The sequence below is a fragment of the Erinaceus europaeus genome, chromosome 16 (assembly GCF_950295315.1).
Source record: "Erinaceus europaeus chromosome 16, mEriEur2.1, whole genome shotgun sequence".
Lineage (NCBI taxonomy): Eukaryota > Metazoa > Chordata > Mammalia > Eulipotyphla > Erinaceidae > Erinaceus > Erinaceus europaeus.
In genome coordinates this window covers 10,821,606-10,837,028 of record NC_080177.1, presented here as the reverse complement: position 1 = coordinate 10,837,028, position 15,423 = coordinate 10,821,606, and the positions used below count along the sequence as shown (strand labels likewise).

The following is a 15,423-nucleotide window of genomic DNA, read 5'->3' as shown; positions in this document are numbered from 1 at the left end:
TCATGCTTGAGCCTCCGAAGTCTCAGGTTCAATCCCCTACACCACCATAAGCAAGAGCTCATCAGTGAATGCTCTGGTTAACAAATAAAGAAAAAAGAAAGAGAAATTAGTGGGGTGGATTATAGTCAGGGAATGGTGAGGACAGGGAGGGGTGTGTTTTTTCTCTTGCTTATAGAATAGTCAGAGACATTAGATGAAATCTATTCTTCAAATGAAAAATCCTGTGTTGGACCTTGAGTCTTGCTCCCTTGTAAGTTTCAGGGAGCAGCTACCTGGAAAAGTGGAGGAGCAGAGGGTGAGATGAGGAAACCATGGTTGCATCTTCATGTCCCATGCGTACCCAAGAGGGGCTGAGTGATGGCCAGTCCAGTCTCCACCTCTAGGAGTGTGACTCACTTGGTCACAGTGAGCATGCCCAGGAGCCATGAATGTCTGACCATAGTTTATTTGCTTCTGAATTTCACATACATGAAGTCTAGGGCACGATTGTGTCATTTCCCCATCGGACTTCTTGACTATGAAGCTCGAGGGGTCCCCTGTCACCACAGAGGGCTGGCCCTATCTAACTTCAGAGGGTTAGTGGACAGACCTTCACACCGATCGCTGGCCTCTGACTCAGTTATTAGCTTTTAGAGTTCACGTTTGGGACTGACATCAGCTTCTTAAAAGAAACGTTCCAAGAAGTTGGAAAATGTGTTTTTAAATATGACATCTCTAGTCCATTTTCTAACCTACTTCTGGACTATAATGGGCAAACCCGTTTGAGGGACGGTGGACTATCTTCATGTGAACACAGAGGGCCCTGGCCATGCTTTGCATTCCAGCCTGGGATTTAAAATCTCCCAGATAAGCTTCTCTGAGGGCGCCATCTAGAGGCTCTAGATATTATAGTGAAATCAGGGTCTGAAACTTAGGCGACCTTATTAGAATTAGTGCCACCTAGGGGCCGACCGGGTTTCAGCAGTGCATGGGGACAAAAAAAAAAATGACATTTTATTTTAAATTTAAAGAGCTAAATCAGGCAGTAAAAATCAATGCGTTGGTCTAGTGCTGTTATGCTAACTTACACAGAAACAGGACAGTTTAAGGTCTCAATGGCTTGGGCAGACAAAATAGCTCACATGAAGAGTGTGCTGCTTTGTCCTGTTGGTGACCCAGGTTCCAGGCTGAATTCTATCACACTGAAGAAAGCTTCTGTGCTGTAGGTTCTCTCTCTTTCTCTATCTCTCTTCTCTGCCTTTATCTGAAAAAAAAAGTTAGCCCTGGGGTGGTAAGACCATGGAGATTAAAAAAAAAACTTAACGTCTGTAGCTGTTTACATAAATGCATTAATTTTTATTGTCTTTATTTACTGGATAGAGACAGCCATAAATCAAGAGGGAAGGGGCTGATACAGAGGGAGAGACACAAGAAAGACACATGCAACACGGCTTCACCACTCGCAAAGCCTTCCCCCTGCAGGTGGGGACTGGAGGCTTAAACCTGGGTCCTTGCACATTTTAACACATGTGCTCAACCAGATGCACCACCACCCAGCCCTCTACATAAATACATTTTTAAAGCTAGAAATATGAAAAAGGGACCTTGACAAATGGACACATTCAAAAGATCTAGATCAGCTGGGGAAAAAATGAGAATTCACATACATGAAGTCTAGGGCATGGCTGGGGAAATGGGAGAAGTCTAGGGAATGGTTGAGGAAATGGGAGAAGTCTAGGGAATGGCTGGGGAAATTGGAGAAGTCGAGGGAAAGGCTGGGGAAATGGGAGAAGTCGAGGGAATGGCTGGGGAAATGGGAGAAGTCGAGGGAATGGCTGGGGAAATGGGAGAAGTCGAGGGAATGGCTGGGGAAATGGGAGAAGTCGAGGGAATGGCTGGGGAAATGGGAGAAGTCGAGGGAATGGCTGGGGAAATGGGAGAAGTCGAGGGAATGGCTGGGGAAATGGGAGAAGTCGAGGGAATGGCTGGGGAAATGGGAGAAGTCGAGGGAATGGCTGGGGAAATGGGAGAAGTCGAGGGAATGGCTGGGGAAATGGGAGAAGTCGAGGGAATGGCTGGGGAAATGGGAGAAGTCGAGGGAATGGCTGGGGAAATGGGAGAAGTCGAGGGAATGGCTGGGGAAATGGGAGAAGTCGAGGGCACGGCTGGGGAAATGGGAGAAGTCGAGGGAATGGCTGGGGAAATGGGAGAAGTCGAGGGAATGGCTGGGGAAATGGGAGAAGTCGAGGGAATGGCTGGGGAAATGGGAGAAGTCGAGGGAATGGCTGGGGAAATGGGAGAAGTCGAGGGAATGGCTGGGGAAATGGGAGAAGTCGAGGGAATGGTTGGGGAAATGGGAGAAGTCTAGGGCACGGCTGAGGAAATGGGAGAAGAGGTAGCCAAGGAGTGAGGTGAGAAGAGGATTCACATCTCACAAAACATGGAAACGAGGGAATAGATTTTTATTTTTTATTACTGTGTAAGACGAGGCCTGAGCCCCTTGTGGGAGGGAGGGCCGGGAGACTTTACCAAGAAACACATTTCAGCTTTTCACTCAACGTAAAGCTCTTTTAAGATTGGCTGGCCCCGGAAAGGCATTTAGTCCTGCATCAGAGAAGCATGCTTGATGAGTTAAGAACCGGAGCTAGAACTCCCCGTGGTGTTCGAGGTTGTGTCTGTTAGTGTGGTTTCAGCATTATCATTCCTTGGCATAGTGGACCAAGTCATAGCTAAATCATGAAGCCAGGTTATTGAGGCCAAATGGTGAAAAATCCAGATGGCTGAGTTGGCCTGCTTATGTCAGCTTGCTATCTGGTTGCAGAAGGAGAGTATGTTTTCATCTCTGTTCCCCAGCTACTCAAACAGTGAGACCAGACAAGAGGAGTCTGGCCTGAAACAGAGGCCAGTCTAGCTGGCCCTGGGCCTGAAACAAGAGGCCAGTGTAGCCAGCCCCAGGGCAGATTTCTTGCCTTCACAGGCAATGTGAGAGCTTCCACGTCCACACTCCCTGGGGGTGGACTCCACCTGTCTCCACCTGTTGTTTGTGGCATTTTACTATAATGTCTGTGAAGAAACACGTTAACTCTTAAATGATAGGCTGCTGCTTCTTCTTTTTTTTTTTTTTTTAACCCATAGCATCCTGGTAATATTACCAAGGTCTTGAAATCCTTAACTGTTAAGCAATACATACCCTCCCACTGTTATGACTAGGATGCAACCTGGCCATAATAATAGTAATTTGAATAAAAAGTAACTGACCTAGATTTTGCACTCTTTCACCCAATGTTGACTTGCTCTTATCATGTGGGATGTTCGGTGTGTTGAAGAAGGGCTGATGATGGGTGGGGCAAGGTGGCCCTTTGGAAATAAGGGATTAACACTTAGACCATGTGTTGAGTGGCGCTCATTGAGAACAACTGTGTCAAATGTGAGACCACATGTCTCCCACTAGGAAGTAGCTTTTTCTACCAGATTCAGTTTCCTTTGGTGATGGGAGTCTGGTGTTGGTTATTTCCTGGGCATCGCTGGTTGTTCTAACTGGTTCTGGTACAGATAAAAACCGAACCAAAGCAAAGCCCTACACTGGGACTGATAAGAAGAGTGCCCAGGCACTAGGCTTCTGCAGTGTCCAGGATTGTCCACTGGCATTTTGCACAGGTGGGGGCTGGCCTTCGTGGATTTCACCTTCTTGAGGTAGCTGAGCTCCAGAGTAGCCTGGGCTGGGCCTCGGGCTTCATTCTTTTGTTGGAAAATGTTGTTGGGGTTAGAGTCTCTGTCTTGAGTCTCCAGCGTGTCACTAGAGGAGCCAGCCAGCAGCTCCAGGAGAAGCAGAAGGCTGGGAGGAAGGGCGACCAGAGGGTGAACACCTCTGCACATGTCTAAGTGCCATTACTTCACCAACCAGGCCATTCACACCTCTTATCCGCTCTTACCAAGCCAGTTCCCTGCCGCCAAAGCAGCCTTTCTGCCAACGATAAAATTACTTGGAGGAAAACAGATTCTTATTTACCCTAACAGGGGTGGCAGCAAGCATGTTTGCCAATGGACAGTGCTGTTGTTTGAATAAGTAGCAACTTCCTATGACCCTGAACCTCTTCCCAGGCTAACCATAGGCATCCTTTTGTTTGTTGACTTCCTTCTCTGCATTTCCCATTTCCCTTTGTGATGGGTGAAATGCTTCTTCTAACAGGAAGTGCCTGAAGGAGGTTTCTTTTAGCTGCAGAGGAAGCAAATGCACTCCTGTCTGTAATTGTGCAAGAGATTGATTGTTGTTGTTGTTTGTGCTTTCTTTCCACCTACATAGCACTTTCGAATCACTTGGCTAGCTTTTAACAAAATACCAGGACCTGGGGTATGGGGCAGAGAAAGATGGAATTGCTATCGGGTGTGTGTGTGTGTGTGTGTGTGTGTGTGTGTGTGTGTTTATTTTAGGGGAATGAAGATTTTTTTTTTAAAAAAATGTGTTTTTATTTATCATTTTTTTATTATCTTTATTTTATTTACTGGATAGAGACAGCCAGAAATCAAGAGGGAATGGGGTGATAGAGAGGGAGAGACAGAGAGACACCTGCAACACTGCTTCACCACTTGCAAAGCATTCCCCCTGCAGGTGGGGACTGGGGGCTGGAACTTGGGTCCTTGTGCACTGTAACATGTACACTCAACCAGGTGCACTGCCACCCGGCCCCTTTTTATTTATTTCTTATTGGGTTGAGACAAAGAGAACTTGAGAGGGGAGGGGGAGCTAGACAAGGAAAGAGAATGAAAGACACTTGTGGCCGTGCTTTGCCTCTTGTAAAACTTTCCCTCTGCAGGTGGGGACCAGGGGCTTGAACTTGGGACCTTGTACACTGTAATGTGTGTGCTTAACCAGATGCATCACCGCCTGGCCCCCTGGAGGTGGTTTTGAAGCACTCTGCCACGGTGGTTGAGAACTCAAGTAGCTATCCTATCCTCAGAGCAGTGGCCTGGGCTTGCCGACTTCCCACTGTTAAACCTGAGGTAGAAGAGCTAGTGGTGAACCTGACAGAGGAAGAATTCAAGGAAGAAAGCGAGGGGAACCAGTTACCCGGGGCCAGAAGCATTGGGGTGGGAGAGCCAGTTCGAGTGTGGCCGGGGGACAGAAGTTGTGAGGAAGGCAGGTGGATGGGGGCACACATGTTAAATCGATGCAGAGACTTCAAGGATTGGACTCCAGTCTACCTAAGGTCCTTGGGCGTTGAGAACCCCCCACTAACACGTCATTAACCTCAAGTGGTTCTCCTCACGCTCCTCCTACCGTGCAGGTGCCGGCATGGGTGTGGCCTCGCCCTAGTCTCAGTTGTCTACCTCTCCCTGTACAGATGACCTTGGGTGCACTGCACCTCTTCAGAAAGGGTCTTCCCACAATCTCTTGCTGCACTTGACCCCTTGTCAAGTGTAAGACAAAGCAGAACACTTCTGCAACCCGAGAAATGGTTTTGCAAGTATGTGATTATCATGGTTGGGATTTTTTTTTTTTTTTAAAGAGATGCTCTTGTCATAATGCAGCAACTCGTGGTGGTTGGGGACTGGGACAGCAAGAATGACCGTGGGCTCCTCCCAGCTTTTGCTTCAGAAGTTTTCTGCTTTTTTTTTTTTTTTTTTTAAGAAGCTTCTACTTTGAGTTTCCAAGTTTCTGGTGCCAGAGTGAGTTGACAGAGCAGGAGCTTCCCTTCTCTTTTGTCATATCTACATGCCTTACCTCCATGACCCTGAATACATGTGTAACCCTCTAACACAGCTAGGGACTTGGGAGAAGTGCATTTAAGATCCTTTGTAGGGACCGGGCATTGGTGCACTGGGTTGAGCGCACATTACCATATGCAAGGACCCAAGTTCAAGTCCCTGCTCCCCACTTGCAGGGAGGATGCTTCACAAGTAGTGAAGCAGGTCTGTAGGTGTCTCTCTTCATCTCTATCTCCCCTTCCCTCTCAATTTCTCTCTGTCCTAACAAATGAAATAGAAAGTAAGGAAGAAAGAAAGAGAGAGAGAGAGAGAGAGAGAGAAAGAAAGGAAAGCAGGCAGGCAGGCCACTTGGAGTGGTAGATTCATCGTGCTAGTACTGAGCCCCAGCGAAACTCTGGTGGTAATAAACAAAATATCCTTTTATACATGATGGTATCAATGAAACACTGCTCAGAAATGGAGATCAGAACAGGCTGTAGAATCATTCCAATCTCTATTTGTTAGTTGTGGGGAACTTTAAAAAGTTGTAATTTTTCTTGTCTATAAAATTGGGGTCAAAACAGTAACTACTAAGAAGACTTGGGGGTTAAGAATTAAAGGAGGTGATATATATATAAAATATATGTAGCCTTTCCAGTGGAACACAGCGAATACTAACTGTTCTTATCTGTAGGACTGATGGATGAGTTATGGCTGTGTGTCCCCAGAGTAAAGTTGACTTGATTTAAAGCAGAAAGAGCTGGGTTGATTTTGACCTGTTTCTTCTTTGGGAGTCTGTGGACTCAGTGGCATCTTGGGCAAAGCTTCTGTCTTTTCTTCGACGCTCTGGATTGCTTGCTAGCTTGGCCTTCACAATATAATTAATATAATATAACCATATTATGTTATATTAATTCTACTCCAAAGGGGGTAGGTATATATATATATGTATATATATGTATATATATATATATTCTACTTCAAAGAAAAAAATACATATATAAACAAAGCAATTGAAAACAATATGAATTCTTTCATCTCAAAGGACCTTCTGTTTTAAGTGGGCCATCCAGCCATTTGTCGGCCTGGAGTTTATCTTGTAACTGCTGTGCGACGTGCTGAGATGTGTCACACAGAAGTTCATCTTTGCCTGTGTGTGGAGGAGTCAGACTCACCTTTGTGACTAGTACTTAGCCAGCTGGCGGGGAGGAGCTGTAGCAGCGAGGCCACAACCCTAATCCACTCAATTGAACTGTTTCCAGATCATGTCACACGAGCTCTTCTCCAGATTTAGTCTCCGGCTCTTTGGAAGATGATAACTGGTAGCCTGCTCTGGGTCAGAAGTGATTCCTTTTCTCGCTCATGATTAGAAGACTCTTGGGCTCTCTCTGCTGGGAAGAGATGGCATGTATCTGATGAGCCAGTGAACAAAACGGGAAGGACATGCAACTGAAAAGAAACCTTGGACTCTCGCTTATGAACACAGCCTCTTGGTGCCACCTTGAAGTTACACAGACTCCAACTGCAGGGTCCAGAGAGTTCCTAAGGTCCTGAGTGCCTTTAGAACCTCAGGTTTTATACATCAAAGAAGGAACTGCAATGGACACTAGTATTAAAAGATAATTCAGAAAACTACCATGTGAAGACTGGACCAAAGATCTTGGGAAAATAGAGGCTGGCTGACTTATGGGAAAACTGCCAAGTGTACCTGCTAAGGAGAAGAGGTGTGGGCTTGAAGAACTTCAGTGCTCCAGGAGGGAGCCTCCCTCCAGCTTACCTCCCAGAAAACATAGGCACAACCAAGGGTCCAAGTGGTTGGGCTTGATTTGATGTGATTGTGGCAGGTGGCCCAGAACCTGTCCTTTGTGACTGGAGATCAACAGCTCTAGTCAACTTAGCAGTCTTCTCGTTGGGTTAAGAAAGCTCAGTTTCCTTTCACTGCTAGGGGCAGCTAGCCTGAGGAGGCAGGTCATGACAAGGACACGTCTCTGATGGACAGAGAAGCCTATTCAGTCTAACTGTACTAAGTGAGATAGACTTTCTGTATCCTTTATTATTTGTTATTACTATTATTTTGCCTTCAGGGTTATCATTGGGGCAGATGCTGACTCCCTTGCTCCAGGCGGCAGTCACTTTTTCTTTCTTTTCTGATAAACACGGAGAGAAGGAGAGAAAGAGAGAGACACCAGCAGCACTGCTCCACCACTCATGAAGTTTTCCCTCCTGCAGGTGGGGACGGGGGCTTGAATCTAGCTCCTTGTGCATGGTATCGCGTGTACTCTATTGGGTGCATCACTGCCCAGCCCCTCATAATTTATTTTTATGGAGGGCTTCCAGAGATAGCCACAGATGCTGGTAGCTCATCAAGGCTTAACAGTGGGGGCCGGGTGGTGGCACACTGGGTTAAACACATGTAATATGAAACGCAAGGAACTGTGTAAGGATCGCAGTTTGAGCCCCCGGCTCCCCACCTGTAGGAGGGTTCCTTTTCAGGTGGTGAAGCAGGTTTGCAGGTGTCTATCTGTCTCCCTCTCTGTCTTCTCCTCTCTCAATTTCTCTCTGTCCTATCCAATAGAATGGGGAAAAAAATGGCTGCCAGGAGCAGTGGATTTGTAGTGCAGCACTGAGCCCCATAGTAGATAATCCTGGAGGCAAAAAAAAAAAAAAAAAGAAGAAGAAGACTTAACAGTAAAGGTGGTAGCAATGGTCAGTGGTTGGTGTTAGCTCACAAAAGTCAACAGGCTGGGCCTGTGGAAGGGGCTCATTAAGGGGCTGGGCATCATTTAGATATTGGGTCTGTGTTCTCAACTCTTAACTGGGGCAAAGTGGGAAGGTAATGAGTTTCTTTGTCAACATGTGTGTTGGGCCTTCCATCTAGATGCTTCTCCACAGCTTAAGCAAGTAGGCAGTGGATGGAGAGGGAAGTAGAATAATTTTCTGCTCTAGGATCATGGCTAGAAGCAAATCTACGTCAATGCTGATTCCAGGGCTGCTGGGAGATGTGGGTCAGGCTTGAGAGCTGCCAGTCTAGACAGATGGTGCTCTGGCATCGTGAGCAACACTGTTTCCAGGGCAGTTAACAAATGCCCCGAGGGTTTTCTGAACTGATGGAAAACATCACTGGCATTTATTTGTTCTATGACAAGAGATGTGTCACCTGATTTCAACACTTGAAAACAGGGCATGTAATGCCTTGAAGAGAGACTAGGCCAGTCATGTGAGCTGTCTTCCCAGAACCTCTTTTCTGGACTATGGATAGTAACTAACTAGAGGCCAGACGGGCTTATATGTGGCAATAGTTAGGGGGGTTGGGTGTCAGCCAGACATCTCCCGAACGATGCACCCCAGGCACTGCCCCCACCCAGACTTGGCTGGGTCCTTGGTTGGTTGGTGGTCTCCTTAGATCTGGGTCCCTGATCCCAGGGACCTTTTCAGCTGCTCCTCCCTGCCTTGCCCACACCTCTTCAGGACTCCATTTGCTGTCTGGACTGGGATGTGGTGTGAGTTTGACTTACTGTCCATCAAATTTGAGTTAGGTGCTCGAATCCTGGCCCTCCCCTTCCCTTTGCTGCTTCGGTAATCTTAGGTTCTTGGTGTTCATGGCCACTCAATCTCTAGCCGAAGAGATGCTGCTCTGAAGTTTGATGGGGCCAGGCTGGCTGTGGTGCACCTGGTTAATCATGGGTGTTACAATGTGTAAGGACTCACCTGGGTTCAAATCCCCAATTCCTTCCTGTGGGGGGAAAGTTTTGTGAATGGTGAAGTGGTACTGCAGATGTCTTTCTCTCTCTGTTTCTTTCTCACTCTCTCCTTACCTCATCCCTCTCAGTTTCTATCTCTGTCCAGTAACTAACTAAATAAAATATTTTAAAAACCTTGAGGTCGAATTTATTTATAATGAATGAAAACGTTACTACTCTAGAGCCTAGTGTTCTAACACTGTCTTATTCACTTATTTATTTTAAAAATCATAGGTACTTCCTACCTAATGTGAAGTTTAGCAGATGCAATGTGCTTGCCTTTTACCCTCCACTGAGTGTTACTGAGACATTTGCTGACATTTATTTGATAACGTGCACGAGCACAAATTGTCTTGTCAAAGGAGAAAGTTTCTTCTTTACGATGTCACCGAATCTCTTTGGCCTCCGTGGAGATGGTTTCTAATAAGCTGTGAAGTAGTCTCAAAGCTCAGATGCCCTGTTGTGCCCACAGCAGGTCTGTGAACCTGCACTCACTCCAGCCTCCAGTAACTGCCAGCTATTGAGAGTTCCTCCAGGTTCAAGGGTGTGCAGAGGCCTCACGCTAACTCCTTGTGGGAGATGTTACTAGAGCAGTGTTTTGTTTTTGTTTTTGTACTGGAAACTGAGGCTTCGAGCCTTAAAAAGCAGAACAGCAAATGCCTTTGAAGTGGAGTCCACACCAGTGTCTTGGACTCCAAGGCTGGCTCTGGAGCTTTGCCTAAGTCTTTTAATAGGAAGTAAAAAACTGTGGGGCAGGATAATTTCAGAGGAAAATGAAAACCATAGACTGTCCTCTAGAACTGTCAAATGTGAACATTTTGACACTCCCCCAGAGTCCTGAACTAATGGGGGACATTAAAGAAGAGACTTTCTTTTCTCCCTCCTCAGATCTGATTTTTTTTTTCCTCCTTCCTTCCTACCCCTCTGCCCCAGCTCACCCCTCTGGTCTGCAGACTACGCTTCCATGCTCTTCCTGCAGGTAGGGTGTCTATATTGTCAACATATAACTTAGTATCAATGTTCAAAGTTTTACATTGGTTTGTATTTATCACAGAGAAGTAAATACATGCTATTGTATATATCTTTCAGTTTCATTTTGCTTTTGATGCTGCTACACAGACCCGAACGATTCATTTGAATGGTCATCTGATAATCCATTACCTAAGTCTATCGTCATCTGTCCTCTTGATGGATATTCAGCTTGTTTCCAGTGTGTTCCCCTCTGGCAGACAGTGTCAAGCAGGTGTCATGCACCTCTCCCTCAGTGGCATAGGCCTACAGGAGCACTGCTCAGGCCCTGGGGTTGGCCCCATTTGCCCCATGTTGCCCACCTGCTCTCCAAAATATATACACACTCTCGCACCGGCTGTACAGGAGAGGCGGGGTTTGCCACTTCCTTGCTACCTCTTGCGACTGTTGGGCTGTAATTTGAGCCAGTTGTGAACCAGTCTCTTGATCCTTCTGACTGGGGAGGTGGGGCTTGTTTTCAGAAGTGTATGGGGCCCTCCAGAATGTTCACCTCATGTCCATTCTTCCCTTTGGCTATTTCTTACGTTGCCGCTTGTAGAAACTGTTTACTACCATCGTGGATGGTATTGTTTTTGAATTTGTCACTGGTACCGTGTTATTGCTTTGTGGTAGACTGTATAATATGCCACTTTAACATTTTGATGTAGTGATCTGTTTTTTTGGGTCTTGTATTGCATGTAATAAAGATCTTCTTTTGGTAATGTTGAATAGTTTTAGTGTTTTGATTTTTGTCTTTAGGTCTTTAGTTATGACTCCTCTCGTCAGGCCCTCCATTCCCTTCCTTACTCGGTGCTTCTCTGTAGCGCTTGTCATCTTGCAATATATTTAATCTTTGTTTGTTTATTTCATTTCATTCATTTATTGTCTGTTTCCCTGCACTAAAATGTAAGCTCCATGAGGGCAGGGACCTTTGCTGTTTTATTCATAACTGTGTTCTCATATCTGGAACAGTCACTGACAAATAGTAGGTTCCAAATAAATGTTTGCAGAACAAATAATCCATGTGGCATTTATTTTTGTGTATATGATACCAACAGGGATCTTCTCTTCCTACCTCTCTCTGAAAACTCGTTTCTCTAACTATATTTATTGGACAGCTTATCCTCACACCTTGCTTTTTGTCCTGCCCTCTCTCCCCAGCTGCAGTTACTTCCCTTGTACCAGTGGCTTTTGCATTTTTATGTTCTCCTACTCTTGGGCTGAATTCTGTTGGAAACCGAGCCCTAGGCCTAAGAAAAGGGACTGGGAGGATGAGGAGTCCATCCCAGTTTATGGGGAGCTTTGTTCTGGGGTGTTAGCCAGTAAACACTTAAGCACCGTGGAAGAATCCAATGTAAAAATGGACCTGGGGGCACTTCTTGGTGGGCATCAAAACCTGGTAGAACTCTAGGCAGGATGTGAGACATGTTGAGGAGCGAGTGATGAGTTGGGGCGTCTGGCACAGGGAGGCTGGTGATAGTGGTAGCTTAGTTCATAGACTGTGGGGAAAAACCTGCCACCTCTGCTTCTGATTGGGCTTTGGATCTTGACTGTGTTAGCTGTCCTCTCCAAGATTCAGTTTCCTTCTCAACAAAGCAGGTATGATACTATCGCCAGTACCTGCTTCCAGGATGGAAGAACTGATTGCCACAGTGCATGCTAAGACTTCAGCCAGCACCCTGGGTGTTCACTTATCCCCACGTGGGTGGAAGTTCTTCAGGGAGGAGATGTCTGACCCACCGGGTCTTGCAGGATGGATGAGATTTTTTTCTAGGCAGGGGATGAATGGGTGGACAAAGATATGGCAGGCAGGCAAGCTATGGAATAAACAAACAAACCAAAATCCTAGACACGAAGAAGTGCAGCCTGAAGGAGCATGGCCCTAACTAGACTGGAGTGTGGGGAGAGGGAGGGAGAATGCAGCAGCTGGGAGTGGGGGCTGAGGCCAGTTGTCTTGGGTTAGCACCAACTCAAGAATGGGTCCTTCCTGACTCTCCTGTTGACCCCTTAGTGGCTCCAGCCCCCTGCCTGTGAGAGCTGAGTCGTGGAGTTGTGCTGCTTTCAGGAGGGGCTGAACATGTAGCCAGGAGATGCCCACCAGAGCTCTGGCTGGCTCAAGTGAGAGTCCATAATCCAGGGCACTTGACCTTTAGAAACTTTTCTTTTTGTTTTCTTGCTGCCAAGTTTGTTACTGGGGCTCAGTGCCTACATTAAGACTCCACCATTCCTGGCTTTTTATTATTATTATTATTTGTTAGTTTTTTCTTCCTTTTTTCTTTCCTATATTCTGTTAGAGAACACACACACACACACACACACACACACACACACACACACACACACACACACACGGCGGGGCAGGGAGGACCTGCAGCAGTGAACCGTAGTTCATGAAGCTTTTCTGTTCCCCCCACCCCCTGCCTTGCAGGGGACTGGGGACTTGAACCCAGGTCCTTGAGCATGTTAACTTGTGCATTCTACCAGAGGTGTCACTGCCCAGCTCCAAACTTTAGGAACTTCTGGAGAATTATTTTATGAGAGAGACAGAGAGACCCACCAGAACACCATTTTGGCATACACAGTGCTGGGGGTCACACTGAGGACTTCATGCATACAGAGACCATGCTCTAACCGCTGAGCCACCTCCCCCAGCCAGGGGGCATTTGTATAACTACTATCTTCTCAGAATAAGCTCTTTTTAAAAATTCTTTATTAGTGATTTAATAGCGAGTTCCAAAATTATAAAATAATAGAGGTCTAACTCCACACCATTCCCAGAACCAGAGTTCTGTGCCCCCACCCCCTTTCAGCAGAAAGCACAATAGTTCTCCCAAGGTCACAGATGTTGGTTGACTATCTATATCTACATATCTATATCTGTATTTTGCCCATTTTACTCACTTCTATGGTTCTGCCTTCACCTTTTCTCTTAAGTCACAGCTATACCCATTAACTACTTTCTAGATTCCTTCCTTTTTACCTTTTCTCTCTCAGATAAGAGAAACAGCCTGATTTCCTCTGGTGTTTTCCAGATTCACTTCTCTTTCATTGATGGTATGAAAACAAAGGTTCCTACTGACACTGTCAGAATTATTTGTCTACTGTTGTTGCTTAAGTTGATGACTGCTCTGACTTCATCACTGAGTCTAACCAGTTTCTTTTAGATTTCAATTCATATAAATGAAATAGACCACGTCCCCCCCAAAACCCAGTGATATTTGCCTACTGGTATTTACCATTCTCTCTTTCTGTTATTGAATCTCCCCTAGATTTATCCTACTAAGGGAGCCTCTTAATAAATACAATAAAACATATTCTACACAAGTGCAGTGGGTTAAGTGCTCATGGCGTGAAGTGCAAGGACTAGTACAAAATATTCCAGTTTGAGCCCCCAGCTCCCCACCTGCAGGGGAGTCGCTTCGAAACTGGTGAAGCAGGTCTGCATGTGTCTATCTTTTTCTCCCTCTCTGTCTTCCCCTCCTCTCTCAGTTTTTCTTTGTTCTATCCAACAACAACAGCAATAACAACAACAACAGTAACCAAAACAATAACAAGGGCAACAAAATAGAAAAAAATGGCCTCCAGGAGCAGTGAATTCATAGTGCAGGCACTGAGCCCCAGTGATAACCCTGGGGGAGCAAAACAAATAAACAAACATACAAGAAACATATTCTACCCAATACTTTTCGACTTAGGAGATGAAACAAGTAGAGGAGACTTTAAGATTCAGATTTGCAATAAAAGCCTTACTACTTGATTGAAAAAAATAATTGCAAAGATTCCTAGTGAGGTATGTTTCGGGGCCGGTGGAATTGGAATTCAGAGCCCTCTGGTTATCTTCCCCTGTCGCCTACCCCTCAGGGAGTATGGACCAGAATTCTTTTGGGGTGCAGAAGGTGGGGTTCTGGCTTCTGTACTGGTTTCTCCCCTAGTGGCAGCTCTTTGTAAAGGAGGAGCAGGGTGCTTCCACATTCATCAGCTCATCACATTAGCCAGAAACAGTCCTTTCCCCGGGCCTCTCTGCTTGGGGTCTGTTCTTTGGTCTCCGACAGTGCCATGGAGGGAAGCATGGGACATGGGAGCACAGAGCATCCTCTCCCTTACGTCTCCAACTCACCTTCCTCTTCTGCAGTTACAGGGGGAAAAGGGCAGCCGAGAGAGTTAGGGCCTCAGCAGATACCTCGGTGAAATATAATGCCTCCTGGTAGTGTTCTCTCCAGTCTGTAAGGGCCGTCCGAAGCAGCATCCAGGGGCAGGAGACCATCACAGGGAGGGTGTCCATGTAGTGTGAATAAGAACCTGGTTTACTTCACAGCCCTACCTGGTGAGCCAGACCCAGGCTTGTCCATGAACCAGAAGATTCCTGGCCCATGAGATGTCACCGCTAACCCCTGGGCAGCCGGGAACCAGCAGGTCACCTCTCCAGCCCTGTGCCCTGAACTGCCACACCCATCAACAGTCAGCAGCTGGATCCTGCCTGGGGCTTTGCAAAGGTCCTCCCAGCCGCTGCCCGAGTGCACCTGCCTGCACGTTTTCCTTGTTGGCTGCCTGCTTTTCTCACTGGGTGCTGCTCAGGGAAGGTCAAGGCCAAGCCTTGCAGATCTCTGCTCTGCTTCCCATGTGATACACTTGTGCTCAGTGCACAGGTGATGGGGGCTTCAAGGGAAGCTCCAGGCAGCCCATCTTGCTGGGACAACACCTACACAGAGATGTTTGAAGGGTGTTGAAGATATGCAGTGAAGCTCTGAGGCCCAGCACATACCTCCTTCTCCCTTCCCAGTCAATGCATGAAGATTTGAAAGCCTGTTTGCTTATTCTTCTCTGTGTGGGCCAGTCTGTGTGCTTCCCCCACCCCCCCAGATATTCAAGTTGGGGTACGATTTCCCCTCCTGAAAGAGAAGAGGGGTGGCCTTTCATATCTCACAGAAATCAAACCAAATGAGATTATTTTGCCTCAGAAGCCAGCCTCGACTGCTCCCTTTGAATGGGACAGTTCTATTAGGATCTATTG

General features: G+C 46.5%; 1 protein-coding gene across 2 annotated transcripts in view; it reads left to right on the top strand.

Annotated features, from left to right (window-relative positions):
- The window catches only part of MYZAP (myocardial zonula adherens protein), a 117,629-nt gene that overhangs the window by 71,930 nt on the left and 30,276 nt on the right, over nucleotides 1–15,423 (top strand). Inside the window, exon 11 of one of the 2 annotated variants that reach the window (XM_060174453.1) lies at nucleotides 6,927–9,544. The exons of the other annotated variant lie outside the window; for it this stretch is intronic. Coding sequence (XP_060030436.1) covers nucleotides 6,927–6,980 — 54 coding nt within the window. The 3' untranslated portion in view covers nucleotides 6,981–9,544. Of the gene's footprint in view, nucleotides 1–6,926; nucleotides 9,545–15,423 lie in introns of those variants that run through there. 2 annotated transcript variants of the gene reach the window in all.